Source organism: Falco punctatus (assembly GCF_963210335.1).
Source record: "Falco punctatus genome assembly, chromosome: 3".
NCBI lineage: Eukaryota > Metazoa > Chordata > Aves > Falconiformes > Falconidae > Falco > Falco punctatus.
The window spans coordinates 119,327,883-119,343,827 of NC_137582.1; the positions used below are offsets into that span (position 1 = coordinate 119,327,883).

At 52.7% G+C, this 15,945-nt stretch overlaps 1 protein-coding gene across 1 annotated transcript in view; it reads right to left on the bottom strand.

The window, feature by feature from the left end:
* Window positions 1–1,768: 1,768 nt before the first annotated feature.
* The window catches only part of POU3F1 (POU class 3 homeobox 1), a 178,460-nt gene continuing 164,283 nt past the window's right edge, over window positions 1,769–15,945 (bottom strand). Inside the window, exons 3-4 of the mRNA XM_080380702.1 lie at window positions 13,196–13,370; window positions 1,769–11,934 (exon numbers count right to left, since the gene is read on the bottom strand). Of these exons, the coding sequence (XP_080236828.1) occupies window positions 2,279–3,400 (1,122 nt within the window). The 5' untranslated portion in view covers window positions 3,401–11,934; window positions 13,196–13,370 and the 3' untranslated portion in view covers window positions 1,769–2,278. The remainder of the gene's footprint in view (window positions 11,935–13,195; window positions 13,371–15,945) is intronic.

Consider the following 15,945-nt stretch of genomic DNA (forward strand, 5'->3'; position numbering starts at 1 on the left):
CGCTCCTGGTACAGAAAAGCAGTACAATTAATCTCTCAACGCAAACAAGGTTTTGTTTTCTTTAAAAAAATAAAACCTCTTTTGTTCGTTTCTGATTTTGTTTCTTCTTCCTTTAAAGCCTGGCTATCACACAGAAATTCCTAAGTAAAGGCAGCAGAGTACAGCATTGCCAAACATTACACAATGGTATGTGTGTGTGCAACACACAAAAGAATAGCTAAGGCAAGATTTTCAGAGTTGAAAATTAATTTAAATGCTTTCATGATACATTGACTCGAACCCTTGAATCACCGTGCTCCTTTACTTCACTTACTGGAGTGTATCATCTAAGCTACTGCATATGCTCAGTTACTTAGAAATCAGTAAATATTTGGTAAACATAGCACAACTTTTAAGAATTCAGGATCTCTACAACAGCCCTACAATTCTGTGCTTTTCTATTAAAAAACAGTCTCAATACAGCAAAGGAAGCTAAGTCCGTAACAAAAGCTGACAAAACATACAATGCTCACTGAATCCTTTAAGTGAGATTTGTTATTATGCTCCGCATGCAAAGGAAAGTTATTAATACACTAAACTGCAGCATCTGCTAGCTTGTTTGTACCACAAAGCGAACCATTTCTTTACATACTTGTGAGCATCAAATACAGTATTTAATGAAATAACTGCTCAAAGTGACTTTATTTTAAAATCTCAAGATCCAGTTTACTAGAATTTTGAATGAGAACTTAGTTTTGTCTTAGCTGATGTAGAAAAGCTACATTTTAAGAGACATTGCAAATGAGATAATTTGTAACATTGTCTATTGCAAACATATTGTTGCTTAGGCAAGTTATACACCCCCCAAAAGGCACAGATCCCAACAAAAATCAAACCTCAGCGAGGACTAAAATTTTCATGTCTAAATTTTCAAGTGCAAGTCACATTTGATACGTTAAAAAATTGTATATAAATATATATATATAAAATTAATTCTCTAGGCATTCCTGTGCAGGATGCAGCGGGATCACCAGAAAAATCCCCTTTTCAGCCTGACCAAGAGTCAGGGAAGGAAAGCGGTGAGCGCCAAGATGCTCCAGAACACGGGTAAGTTATCTGCCAGAGAAAAAGAAAGAATCTGGGGCTTTACTACCAGATTTCGCCCAAGCCTTGCAGCAGTGCAGGGGCTCTGCACAGGCCACGTTTCCAAAGTTTTCCCAACGCACGGCAGGAGGCGAGGGACCCGCTCGGTCGGACGCAATCCTGACACGCGACTTTTCTCGACGTTTTGCTGAAAGAGAAGAGGTTTAGCGTGGAGATGCGCGCGGGTGCTCCCAGCAATAAAGACCGCAGCCCCTAAGTCTGCAGCCTTTCTTGGCCAAACGGCCAAGGATCGGGGCATGGAAGCGGGAAAGGGTAAAACCTGGTGCCACCTGACGGCCCGGGAGGTGGGCTGGGGGATGCGGGCCTCCCCGCGGCCGCGCTGCCCAGCGCACAGCGCGAACTGCGGACGGACGGCTGCGTTCAGAGCCGCTTCTGCTGGCGCTGCGGGCGGCAAAAAGTTCGGTTCGGAGCCGCGGAAGAACGCGGCGGCACCAGCACGGAGCCGCGCCGGGCCGCCCCCCCGGGCGCAGGGGCTGCGCAGCGCGGCGGCTCCGGGGAGCGCGGCCCGGGGCGGGGGGAGCACCGGCGGCCCCCGCCTGCCCCCGGGGACGGAGCGCGGCGGCGGGGGGCGCGGGGGGCCCGGGGAGGGAGCGCGCCCGGGCCCGCAAAGACGACACGAGACCGGTTCCTGGGTAAATGGTTTATGTAAGTAATAAAATATTTACTATAACATAAATAGAAACGTACCCTCGCAGTCTACATTGGTTTTGCAATAAAGATACAAACAAAAACCGAAACCCAAGGGGATGGACCGGACCGAACCCACCAGCGGGGGGGGTGGGGTGGGTGGGGGTGGGGGGAGAGCTCCGCGCACGGTTAGAAAATAAATAGAAACGGGCCGGGAAGCGGCGCCGCAGCGTCCCCCGGACGGGCCCGGGCCGGGCGGAGCGGGGCCGGGGGTCGCCGCCGCCCCGGCGGCCACGCGAGGAAGGGAATAAATTAGAATCGCAAACCTTTGGCTACTGCTGCTGCGGCCGCGGCGGCCCCGGCGCGCGGGGGGCCCGCGGCGGGCGAATAAATAGCGCGGGGCGCGGAGCGGCGCGGCCGGGCCAGTCTGAGGAATAAATTAAAGCGCGTCCCCCGCGCCCGCGCCCGCTGCGCCGCCGTCAGGGCCGCGGGCGGCGGGGCCCGGCAGTCACTGCACGGCGCCGGGCAGCGCGTGGTGCAGCGGCGACGTGTCCGCCTGTGCGTAAACGTCCTCCATGGGCGGGTGCGGGACCCCGGCCGGCGTCATGCGCTTCTCCTTCTGCCGCCGGTTGCAGAACCAGACCCGCACCACCTCCTTCTCCAGCTGCAGGGAGTCCGCCAGGGAGGTGATCTCGTGCGCCGAGGGCTTGGGGCACTTGAGGAAGTGGTTCTCCAGGGCGCCCTTGACGCCCACCTCGATGGAGGTGCGCTTCTTGCGCTTCCGGCCCTGCGCCGCGATCTTGTCCAGGTTGGTGGGGCTGCCCGTGCTGGAGTCCGTCTCCTCCAGCCACTTGTTGAGCAGCGGCTTCAGCTTGCACATGTTCTTGAAGCTCAGCTGCAGCGCCTCGAACCGGCAGATGGTCGTCTGCGAGAAGACGTTCCCGTAGAGGGTGCCCAGAGCCAGCCCCACGTCGGCCTGCGTGAAGCCCAGCTTGATCCGCCGCTGCTTGAACTGCTTGGCGAACTGCTCCAGGTCGTCGGAGCTGGGCGCGTCCTCGTCCGACGGCTCGGGCGGCCCCAGCGGCGGCGGCGAGGCCGCCAGCTCGTGGGCAGCGGCCTCCTCGGCGCCCAGCGGGTCGCGCAGCCCGTGGTGCAGCGCGGGCGCCGGCGGGCCCAGCATCCCGTTGAGGCCGGCGTAGGGCTGCGCGTAGAGCAGCGGCTGCCCCGACGGCGGCGACATGGGCGGCAGGTGGTGCGCGCCGCCCTGCGCCCAGCCGCCCGCCGCGCCGCCCGCCGCCGGCTGGTGCACCAGGTGCGGGCGGTGGTGGAAGGCGGCGGCGGCGGCCGACAGCTCCTCGCGGGGCCCCGGCGGGCCGCCCTTGGCGTGCTCGGCGGGCGGGAGGTGCGCGCCGCCGCCGCCCCCGCCGCTGCCCCAGTCCGTGCCGGCGCTGGGCAGCCACTGGTGGTGCGCCAGCCCGACGGCGTGCCCGGCGGCGGGGGCCAGCCCCTGCAGGTACTCGTGGTGCATCATCTTCTGCACCTCGCGGTACGTGGTGCCCTGGTGCAGCCGGTCCCCGTCGGGGTGCATCAGCGCGGCGCTGCGCGGCAGGTACTGCGCGGTGGCGGCCATGGCCGTCTGCGCCGCTCCGCGCCGCGCCGCGCTTTAGAGCCGCGCGCCGGGGCGCCCGGCCGCCGCGCGCCGGCCCCGCCCCGGCGCCCCATTGGCCCGCCCGCCGCCGCCGCCGGCCCGCGCCGCTCCGCCATAGGGCGCCGCCGGCGCGGGGCGCCGCCCCGCGCTTCCCGCCACCATTGGCCGGCGGCTGGCGGCCGCTGCCGGCGGATTGGCCCGCGGAGGCGCTCGGCGGGGGAGCCCGCGTGCGCCCGCCGGCGGGGCGGCCGCCGATTGGCGGAGGGCGGTTCATTCATACCGGGCTGCCAGCGGCCGCGTGGGCCGGCCCCGGGCGCGGGGGCGCGGGGGCGCGGGGGCGCGTGCCTCGGCGCGGCGGGGGCCCCGACGGCAGCGCGGCAGGGCACGGTCCTGGGCAGTGGTGGCACGGAACGGGTCTGCACCGTGCCATTGGCACGGCATGGCATGGTCTGACACGGCGGCATTGGCAGTGGTGGCACGGCACAGTGCCAGTGGCATGCCATGGCGCAGCATGGCACAGCGGCAGCCACAGCGGTGGCATGACATGGTGGCATTGGCAGCGGTGGCATGGCACAGGTCTGCATGGTGCCAGTGGCACGGCATGACATGGTCTGACATGGTGGCATTGGCAGCGGTGGCATGGCACAGGTCTGCATGGTCCCAGTGGCATGGCATGGCATGGCGTGGTGTGGCACAGCCCCACCTGGCACCAGCACGGGGCGGCCCGGCACACTGCAAACCCGGCGGACAGTGCGGGGCCCTGCCCTACGGTCTCTGCGCCGTGCAGACCCGCACGCGGGCACTGGGCTGATCTCCGGTGGCATCTCTGCCCCGTTGCCCAGGGGTAGCCACAGGTCCTTGGCCAACGAACCCTGGGGTAACCAAGAGCTGCTTGGATGCTGAAAGCCCTGATTTACCCTTTCATTAAACTTGGGCCCTGGACCCTGAGAAGTTGGGAGCTCCTTTCTCAACACCCCGTAGGATAAAGCAGGGAGGGCCAAGTGATGAAGATCTGAGCTCGTTTGGGTGTCACGGGAAATGTGGGTCTTGGAAGCAGCCTCAGAGGCAAGTCTCTGAGCCGGTTTGAGGGTTGGCACAGGATAAAGGGTGGAGAAGTTTGTGAGAAAAAAACAATGACAACAAGCAATGGATGTGTCTGGCAGCGCTGGGAGAGGGGCAAGGGACACCTTAATTAACCCAGCTCCAGACTTCATTTGGGGCTTGAGGCCCAAAGTGAATCGGGATGGGCACCAGGAACATTAATCACTTCTGAAAATTAATCTTCGCCTCTGTGCTCCCATCTTACAAATGGAAGCAGAGACAGTGACCTTTGCCAAGGGCTTAGGTGAACAATGAACCATCGGATCAATACGTGTACGAGTGTAACATGTCAATGGCCGTGCACAGATGCCCTGCTCCCTCCCGCTGGAGCGGAGGCGCCTGGGCAGTGTCTCTCCACTGTTAAGGACATTAACTGCTGCCTCCCAAAAGGCTTTCCCTGACAAGATGTGCCATGTCCCTTCCTTCTGCGTTGCAGGCACTTTGCCGTTTCGCTGCACCGAAGCCCTGATTTGGACTTCGGTGACTCCAGCCCTCTGTGCCGGGACTATGGAGCCAGCAGGCAGAAGAGCTGATCTTGGCTTCTGGGCTTGGGGGGGACCGAGCGGGGCTGCTGCAACGCCCCACACCCATGGGCTTGCAGCACGATGCGCTGCCCAGCGTGTACGCTGCTCACTGCCCACCTTGTGCCGGTGTGACGCTGGCCCTGCAGGCTGTGGTGAGTTGAGTCCCAGTGCTGCGGGGTGGCAGGGCCACCAAGGTGCCCGCTCGGTGGTCACCCCTGGACCCCTCTCCTGGCTGGCCCAGCCCCCGGCGCTGCTGGCTGTGCAGGATCAGCCCAGGCTGGCAAGGGCTGTCTCCTCCAGCGGGCTGGCAACACCCAGCCCAGCGGGAGCTGCTCCTGCCCTTTGCCAGCCAAGGGCCAAAGCGGCGGCTGCAGGATCCATGCCTGCCCGTGGCGGGGGCTCGGGCGTCGTGTCAGGGGCCTGGGGAGCTGCTGGCCCTTATTTTGCTGAATCACAGAATGAACAGCTACAGGAGTGATGTGCCTTGCTGCTGGCAGGCTCAGTTTTACACTGTCCTTGCCAAAACCGACAGGTTTGGGATTGAACACGTGCATTTTTGGCTGTGGAATGATGTGTGAACCCAGTCTCTGTTTTCAGGTATATACCGCTAGGAAGAGCCTGGACTTTGCAGGAGACATGGGTTTCATAGATCATGGAGCATATTTCATTAGGAGAATAATGGTCTTTTTTTTTCCTGAGGAATCCTTTGCAAACACTGCATACGTTTGTAATGAATATAACCCTTTCAGATGATTCAGTGACATGCTGTAAAATATCATACTTGGTTAAGCAATTTCTGTATATTTTTTTCTGACCTAGACTCATATTCATGTCAACTCTCCATGATGCAGTGCCATAATATTCAAATTTTTGGTAGCCAATTGCTTTTGATATTTATATCCATTTTTAAGGGAATCACAATGAATAAATGTGCCCAGCTTTAACTTTATGCAAAATAAGCTGTGTGTAAATCAGTAAATCATTAGTAGAAATGAATCATTTCCAAAGGCTGAGGACTGGATTGCATTTCAAACTTTCATCTATACGTATTTCAGAAGTCACTGAAGGAGGAAACACATTGTGTGTGATAACTTAGCTCCCCATCACAGACTGCACAGCAGTATTGGTTTATGCTTGATCAAATGATCTTTTCAAACCAAGGCATTGCGCACAGATTGTGCTCTGGGGTTGTTTTACTTTATAAAAGTTGAATTTAAAGACGAAACAGCAAAGAACAGAGGAATATGAGAAATTCTCATTTAACACCTTCCTCAGCGACTCCAACTCCAGAAGTGAGAGCAAAGTGGCAAAATTAACACTTTTGTAAAACAATGAGAAGGAGGTAAAAGCAGAGGAGAGTGCTGACCCTAAGTGAAGTGGATGGGAAGGGTTAAGATCTGTCCATACAAGCGCTAATTTCAAGAGCTGGACGTGCATATTTGTGCTGCTGTTGCTGCTGAGGTGAGCGACAGAGGTGTGCTGACCTTGTTCGAAAGACCCTGTCAATACTTCAGTGTTGGAAGTAACTTTCCTTTTTAAAAAATACTTCAATTGCAGGTATTATTTTTACATAGCTTTTCCAGTGCCATATCATCCAGCAAGTCCCTGTAGGAGAGCACCCAGGTTTCCTAGCAAAAGCTGGTTCCTTTGTTATGCCTAACCAGGAATATTGGCATGCAGTCCATTCCCTCTTCAAGGAATAAACAACCCCATGGGCAATGTTCGATATGATTCATTCTCTGTGTGACTGTGACGGCATCAAAACCTGCCTAATGCAGCTGGATCTGAGGCTGGTGGGAGGACTGAAATAACAAGGCAATCTCCGCACGTAGGGAAACAGAGCTGGAACCACTGCGCATGGCGAGGGGGATGCTGGCTATGCAGCGCGTGCTGCGCTCCCCTGGCTGGGTCCCGGTACCAGGGACTTGCTGTTGCCTGGGGACAAGCTGTGCTAAGGGGCAGTGTCATGTCAGGACATCACAGCTGGAAGCCTGTCTCACAGCTGGAGGAATCCTCCCCCTCAGTTTTCACTGGTCCCGCTCCGCTCTCCTCCCAGTTTAGGTTCAGCTCCTATGTGCAATGCCAAAAGCATCTGCAACACCTGACGCTGTGGTGCCATCAGGTGTAGTAGGAGAATCCATGCCCAGGAGCAGGAGGGGCTTGGGGGTGGGGGGAATCCCTCCAGCCTCCAGTTTTATCGGGGCTGAACAGCACCAGCTTTCTCTTCTGCACTGGTCCTGACTGGAAGGCTGTTCCAGAGTTAAGTTATGCTGCAGAAAGATGTATCTGCTAACACCCTGTGAGGTGAGCACGTAGTGTCATGTCCTCACTTACAGGACAAATCCCACCTGAGCCAGGGAACTCAGACACATTGCAGGGGCTTTACCCTGGCCTGGGGTTAGGACTGTTGTCTCTTCTAAGGCAAAACGACGAAGGTGTTGCTGCTTCTACCTCCAGGTCAACAAGGCTCCCACACAGAAGACAGAAAATCAGTTTGAGGTGAGCTGGATTCTGTGAGCTTTGGGTCCAGGAGATACAGCAAGTGCAAAGCAACAGGGTTGTGGGAGAGGGTCTTACCCTTACAGCTGTGCATGCTGGAAGCCACCTGTTTGGGAAAACGTGGTTGTGGTTGCCTTGACAATCTTCAGTCAAGACAGAAGGTCCTTTTCGGCTGCAGTCCCTCTTTGAACAGGATTAGGCTCAGTTCTTCAGGGGTCACCCAGTTCCAAGCAGCTGTGGGTGCTCTTGGGGAGCTGCTCTTCCCCCTGCAGCGTTTGCATGATAAGCGACCTTATCGCCCGAGGGCCACTGCAGGGAAGCAGCCACTGTGCCACGGTCCTCTGGCCATGCTGGAACTGTGCCTCGAACCTGAGTCTCCTGCAGCTCAGCACGGGGTGAAGCCACCTGGGCCTCATCTCAGACACCAGCTGAAACAACTCAATCGGACATCGGCCCGGTGGGTTTGCACCATTTCCGTGGCAAGGAGAGCTACCAGCATTAGCCGTCAGCTGAGGGGTGTCTGAAAGCCAGGTCTGAACTCTGCAAGTGTGACACTCCCCTAAGGAGAGGCAGCATTTCCCAAAAGTTTTGGCATTTTGTCTAAATATCCTTCATCTAGGACTAGAGCACAGATAATAAATTTTTACTTTTTGGATGGCTATGTCTTTTGGCAAAATGCTCTTTTTGTTTTGCTTATCTAAACTTGCAGAATTCTTAATGTAGTGACAATTAACAAGTTAGTGGCTGGGACAACAGTGATTTTAACCATAACCGTAGAGAGGAAGAGAGAGTGAATCGTGGAGAACAGTTAATACAGATGTACGAGGTGTGCTCACTATGATTAGCTTTAGTCATATACAGTCCTGTAATTATTTGAAAATTGTCCAGAAATGTGTTCTCACAGGGCCAAAATGAATGCAAAAAATGCTGTTGCAATCTTTTATTGAATCAATGAAATTTAGATTAGGCAGTCACTAAATTCCTATTTACACAACAGACCTTAATGGCTCCAAAGGAAGCACTCAAATGTATTCGACAAATAATCCCTATTTATGAAAGCCCCATAATATGCATTTACATAATCCCCACTTTAAAAAGCTGTATCAGCTCTAAAGTTCTTCAGCTCAGAGATATGCACCAGGGGATTAAAAGTACCAAACAAAACAAAGGGAAGTAAAATGTACACATGCACACATCCCCAGACACACACCGCAATCTTTAAGATTAACACGCAGAGAAGGAGGTAGGGATGCCACACTGGCTTTCCTCACCCCCCCCTCCACCTCCAGCAGTGTTTGTGCATGCGCACAGATGTGAACACACGCACGTGCACAACTCTACAAGTGGCGCAGCATCATTTTGAGCACGTGCACGGTACCGCAGTGCCCCTGTGCATCGAGTCCCTCCCAGCTTTCCTAGCCCTTTTTCCCAAATACAATATTGGTTAAGCATGTATGCCCGCTACCATAATGATGTTTTGGGACATACGCAGCAGCTTTAGAAAGCAGCTGACTTGGCATGAAGTCAGTGGGTCACGCGTTTTATTCCTACTCGAGATGATTGGACTCTTGCTAATATCCCCATGTGATGGATGCGGCATTTTGCTGTCGGAGGTGCTGTCCTTGAGATAAGAAGTATGACAGAGTATAGATCTGCACCAAGCATGTTAATGTTGCTGAAGGGTTTGAATTAAAAAAAAGCTGTTCTTTACTGTGGAAAACAAGCTGTCCCTGAAAAACTGATTCTCCAGAAGAAATGCAAATGTTGGATACTGATTCGTTACCTTCTTTATTTTTACCCTGTTTAGCAATTGTCTGTTGTTTAGGAACAAAATGCTATGACTCTCACCTGGTGAAGCACCAATTTCACAATTCTGATGGCTGGGTAAAGTATGTACTGGCTTCGGTCAAACTAAGAAAAGGAAAATACGGCAGAATTAATTTCCAGCTTCGGAGAAATGTCTTCACTCCCTGGACATTCTTAACCATGTGTGTGTCTTTTGTTTAAAACTCTTTCATTAACATTTATAATATAGATGAGAATGTGAAAGCACTGAGATGTTGGTATTTACCTTCAGGGAATGACAGCATTCAAGGGATGTTGAGTTCTGTCTGCAAAAGCTCAGCCTTTCCGGCAGCCCCTGGGTTGCCAGCAGCTCCCGAGGTGCTGCAGGCACCAAGCACCAAGCCACAGCGGGGACACTGGCCAGAGCGCAGCTCATGCCCAAGCCACCTTCCCACCGGGTGGGATTTTTCTGGTTTGCCAGGGTAGGGCAGGGGCCGGCGTCCCCTTGGTTTCTCTCTCACAGGGGCTGGGGCAGCTGCCTGCAGTGCTGCCAGGCACCCCTGCATCCCTGCACCCCTGCATCCCTGCACCCCTGCATCCCTGCCTGCCTCCCCCGTGGAGGTCGGCTCTCCTCTGCCTGGGAACTCTCCAGCCTAACGGCCAGCGAAACTCTCGGCCTTAAAGCCACACTCGTTCCCTGAGTGAGGCTGGGGGCAACAGAAGGGCTTAGCAGCGGACTGCACTGGGTGCCTGAGGCACCGAGCATTTCTTCCCAAAATAATACAAGAGAGCGGTAATTTTGCTCTGTGCGTTCCGAGCTCTGTTCCACGTAATAATGAAGCTTTTGAGTTAAGGTTTCCATTTAATGAGGCTCTTTGCAGTTTACATAAAACAACCACATGAATAAATACTCATTTTGGAAAAGATAAGACCTGAGGATGAGTTTGGCAGGGGTTCAGCAAGAAAGATTATGCATACAGCAGATAAAGGTGTCTACGGTTGTGCTGTCACTTGATCTTGTCAATCTAATATCAACTCGAACATGGAGGAGAAGCAGCCGTTACTTTTCCGGAGCGCAGTAACAGGCTCTCAGGAATCATCACACCTGGAGCTGATCAAATGCAGGAGCTCTCATGTGCTTGTCCCCCAAAGCCAGCCAGCGGTGATTACAGTCAGCACAGCAACCTGTGAAGTCTGATTGCGGAGGAAGGGGAATCGCGCAGAGTTATGGTTCATTTTTTCAGTTCCGAATGGATTTGGTGTAGGACATGTGTGTTCTTTCACTCTCCCCACTCCACATTGATTACTCTAACGATGCACTGTTCCAGAGCTGGTCTTTCAGTATTCACAAGTCACACTTCCCAGGTTGGCTACCCAAAAATGGGATGTTTTGAAAAATGTGCAGATGTAGAAGAATGGGGAGGCAGACGTTTTCTTTGTGGCAAGGTCGAAGTGTGAGGGTTGGGAGATGAAGGGATGAATCCCTGTAATTTTGTTGTTACTACAAATTATGCCTTGTTTAAACTTTCCACCTCAGGCTTTGATCTGTTATACTGGTGCTAATCCATATATTCATGCTTTGCTAGCCTGGATTTGAAGTGATATAGTCCAGCTCATTGTCAAGACCAAGAATCCTCCCTATCTTCTGCCTGCACTGCCACTCTGTCATAGGTGTTTTCACTTTTTGTGACTCGTCATCGGCTCTGTTGTTTTAACTGAGGCAGAGGACAAGAGTTCAGAAGGAAGGAAAACATCCCTTTCTAATGAAATTAACTTATTAGGTGAACACCTGCTTCTGGAGAACAGCAGTCAGGCATCAGCCTTCAGACTACTCATGCCTGCTCCTCCCTGCCTGCCCCCTGGCCCACCGAGCCCCCTGCCCACTGGGCTGGTGGTGGGACCAGGGACCTGGCAGCACGGGCTGAGACAGCAGCAGAAAGAGGTGATGCTGCGGGTGGCTCTTCACTGGTCTCAGTCTCTCTGGAGAGAGTGAAGCGCTGAGCCCCTGGAGTAGAGGGTCATGCCTGGGACATCGTGTCACTAAGCGTGGGCCATTTCGTAAGGATGATGCTAATAACACATTTCATTTCTCCACTCCTCTTTTTGAGCCAAGCACAATGATGAAAATATCATATCTGGTCAGTTCCAAGACTTCTCTTTGACCAGCCCATCCAGTGACTTCTTGTGTGTTTCTTCCCATCAGTCTCTCTCTTTCTGTCCTCCCTTTGGCTGTTTCCTTACTCATTTAAATTATTCTATTAACCTCTACTTCCTTCAGCCCTGTAGAGAGCCCTTATGAGATTACCGGGACATCCACACCATAGAAACAACATAACGCAGCTTGGTGTGTAAGGTCTTATCTGGCAGGCAACAGTTTCTTGTGCAAACAAATAGCATTGAACTGAGCGGGAAGAGCAGGTGCTGTAAGGGACAAACCTTTCCAGCCCCGCTGCTGGACCAGTTTGCACTGTTACTGTTGGGATAGGAGGAGCTGAGGATGAGGAGCCTGTTCCGTGCTTTGGCAGGATGTTCAATCTGTGAGTCATAGCTCTGCTGGAGCCGTACCAGCCCCTTGGCCAGACAAGCTTTGCCTTCATTAACTCTTTCCTGCAGGAGAAGCAGAAGCCAATTAATTACAACTTAGACTTTATTCCATTAAACTCCTCTAAGCTCCAGGGAAAGAGCCTTAAGACTCTACTCTGATCCTGTTGCCACTGACGCCAGTAAAAAGCTCTCCACAGACTTGGATGGGAGGAGGCATTAATTCCATGTCTGCTTTCAGCCTGGAGCATGGCCACACTCAGTGCCACTGCCAGGACGGCTGTGCCTCCGAACGCAGTCCCTCGTCCCCGTCAGCACCTGCTTGTTGTCTGCAGAGAGTGATTTCTGCCAGTCTGACCAAGTGGCCATACATTGTAGTCACCATCAAAACCTCGCTCCCGTATCTTAAACATTTGTTCTGGTGCTCCCTATAAAGAAAAACCCTGAGCCTTTCACCTTCCAAGCTGAACAGACTTTAATTAATTGGCTTTTCAAAGAGTGACCATCACATCTGAAACGACAGACTTCAGATCATTCCCAACGCTTGCAGTTTTGCTTCTAGAAATCTTCACAAGCAGGGACTAAGTCACAGCTCCAGAAGGCTGGTTTTAAGCGAGCAAATCGTAGCAAATTGTTCCTCAATCTCCTTTTCATAAACTATTTGTGTTTCAGAGAAGTCAGAGGACTGAATGCAGGTTGTCTGTGTCATACTGGACTGCACAGTTGATAAGGCAGGAGTGGACCCAGCATTGCTACAAGAACAGGTTAAATGCCATCACCTGGTGCGACACCACAAACATGTCTTTGCATGGGGTCTGATGCCATCGTGCCACAGAGCCTTCAATGTATAGGCAGCTGGTTTTTCATTCATGGGCAGATTGCTTAGGTATTTGGTGCAGAATAGGTACAAGGTGATAAAAGAAGTGTATTATTTATACAGCATATGAAAATGCAACTGGTCTTCTGGTTATGGGACAGCATAATTCAAAGTCAAACTTCTCTTTGTTCCTTTCGTGTTGCAAGTAGCTCACTGGCGAGGGCCCAGCACTTCTCAGACTGGTTACAGGACTGTCTCATCTGAGCTCTGATCTGGGCCATGGCTTGTATTTCTTGTATTTTGTTCAGCTGCACTGTGGGCCAATAAACTCCCACTGCAGTCAACAGGCCCTTGGGATCCAGTCTTCCTCTGGAGTCACGGTGCAATGATGTGTCACTTCTTCGCTCATACTACTCTTTTGAGCAGTTCTCTTCCTGGTCCCACTGATTTCAGTCAACATTTCCTAGAACCTCATCAACACAATTCTTAGCAGCAGCGCAGGGGACTTACTTTACTCTTTGCTGTGGTCCACAGAGGTAGTAATGCTCTGGTGGTCCGCAGGGGTGGTCATGTCAGGGAAATGCTCGGATGCAGGTCTGTCCGCCGATGCGTGCATCCCTCCTTCCTGAGGAAAGGGCAGTCGAGGGGGAGAGCCCGCGAGCCTCCGGCAGGCACTGCTTCAATCCTTCAAGGTGGAGACAAAAATAGAGAAGAGTTCTTGGTAAGAGGTTGGGTAAAGAAGCTAGAATACTTAGCAGAGTATGGAAGTGAAGAAAAAATAGGTTCATCAGACATCACACTTCACCTTCATTTCTTTTTCTGTCAATCTGTTTTCTATTGTGTAGTAAATTCTCTTTCAGGGCGCTGTGGTTTGGCAATTCAGAATTGTTTAAATCCCCTAGATGAACACTATGTCACAGGGGGGTTGTTTAATATCCAGGGTCCGATTTTCAACGGCTGCAGTGCCTCACCTCAGCTTCAGCTGTTTCTGCACAGCTATAAGCCCACAGAAAAAATTTTAAGCTGCACCGCCTGCTGCTCCTGGTCTGTGTTCAGTTTGTGCTTTTGCCATTTGTAGGTGCTAGCAGAACAGAGACCGTCCTTGCACAGGCATTTTTGTGTGCAGATTTCTACGTGAACAAAGAGAAATGGCACTTTGCAAACATGTCTCTGGGGAGCACATTCTTAAAAAAATGGAATTGATACCTGTGTAACCTCAAGTGGCCTAGGCACTTTTCTTCCTCCCCTCTTTGATTCAGTGTCACAGCATATCACACCCCTTTGTCTACAACTGCCCATTCAGAAATGCTGTGTTTCTTCAGTTCAGTGCTTAGAAACAGCTGCTCTGTGCTTCAGAATGAAGAATGTGTGTGAAGTTTGTCTGTTTTTTCTAGATGTCTGTGTCACTTCATATGTATACACAGCAGAGAAAACACAAACTTATTTAAGCTGGGCAAAATACAAGGTTGAGATTCATTGAAAGTAATCAAGAAAAATACATGAAAATTTATAGAAGTGAAGGAAATCTGAATGCTGAACAGCATTTTCCCTCTGTCCTCATTTAACCAATGTGATCATAAGCTATTATTTTAAACTCTTAATGCATCAGAAAGGCAGAAAGACTATTTTTTAGGTGGCAACATAAAAGCAACAGCAACCTGACAAGCTTACAGATGGTCAGCAAACCCAATGCCTTTTGGATTGTTCTGGACTTTCACTTAATTGAAAGTAAAATATGCAGCTGTACCGCGGGTGGTTTTCTCCCTTTCTCTGTGGGAGGGGGCAGCTCCTGCCTTGAGTTCCCAGGCTGGTGCTGCCCAGGCTCCCCTGTTCTCACTCGGGGGGGACTCACACCCACCCAGCTTGGTGCAGCGAGGCTAGGCTATGTCACAGTGCAAATGTCTGTGGGCATTGCTGGGCGTCTGCATCATCCTGAAAGTCCTGCAAGGCTGAGAGGCTGTGGTTGAGCGCGGTGCCAGGGGGACCCCAGTGAGGGAGAGCAGCCAGGCTCCTGCCTGCCAGAGAAGAGCCTGTGGCTGGGATATGGGGCAGGAGCCTCCTTGTGCCCACCTCCCACCTGTATGTTAGTGGGACCAAGTCTGCCCAAACTGGTGGGAAAGGAATGCAGGGGAAAGAGTTCTGGAGGTAAAAAAAGGGCAAAATCGTAATTTTGGGGTGCTGCCCACACTCCCCCAGTTACAAAGCTTTCAAGCTTTGTGGGTGGCCACACGGCCGCACATTTTACCTCCTTGTCCATCGGTGATCACTCGGGAAGGCTTGGCACTATCTGCAACGCATGTGTGCGCACATGCAAGGAGCCAATTAAAGCACCAGGGCCGGCGTTCCCTCCCGACTCCCCCATGGGTGCGTGCGGCTCGAACAGCTTAATGAGATGGGACAGCCAGAAATGCATCACTAGGCAACGTGGCACTGCTGGCCAGTCTGGCCCCACCGCAGAGGACTGGCCAGCCAGCAAGGGGGGCTGCACGCCGCGGCTGCACCAGGGGCTGGACCCCAGCAGTGGAAAGGAGAGAGCGCTGAGCTGTTGGGAAGGAATCAAGAGAGGAGAGCCTCATCTATGGAACGTACTAAACTGAGAGGGATGGGCAGGAGCCTGGAGTGAGCACTGCCAGCACAGGGAGGGGTGATCCTGCCTGAAGCCTTGTACCCCTCCCTGGAGACTGCATGGCTCCTAACAGGAGCCAAGCACACGGGAAAGGTCCTTATTAAGGACCCTTATGGATGCTCTTCTATACCCTTGATTGTATAAGGATCCTGCAAGCAAAATTATGACGACTGTTAGGAGTATCTGCTTTCAGTTAAAGGAATCAGCTCCTCTGCTTCTCAAGGCTGAGGCATTTGTCATACACCCCCCCCCCATCCTTTGGCTGTTTAACCCCATGCACTGGCTCCTGGTGCCAGCAACGCAGCCTGCCCAGGGGGAGTGACTCTCCACTTGCTTTTCAGACACTTGTGTATCACAAGAATCGTGGGTTCAGGGGCTCTGCCTGTCCCAGAGAGCACCCTGAGCACCCTTCCTGCAAGCCTGCAGAACGTGTGCTTTCCAGTTGTTAACAGCTGCACACCCACTGCCAGCTACACGCACAGAACAACTGGCAGGTTTTAGGCATCTGTTCCAGTTTTTACCTCGGTGAAGCAAGGCTAACAAAATGGTAACACTTAGAACTATCAGCTGCCTCAGACAAAACACAGCTGTTTGCTCCTATGTCAGCACCGTGGGTGGGTGAAGCATTGATGAC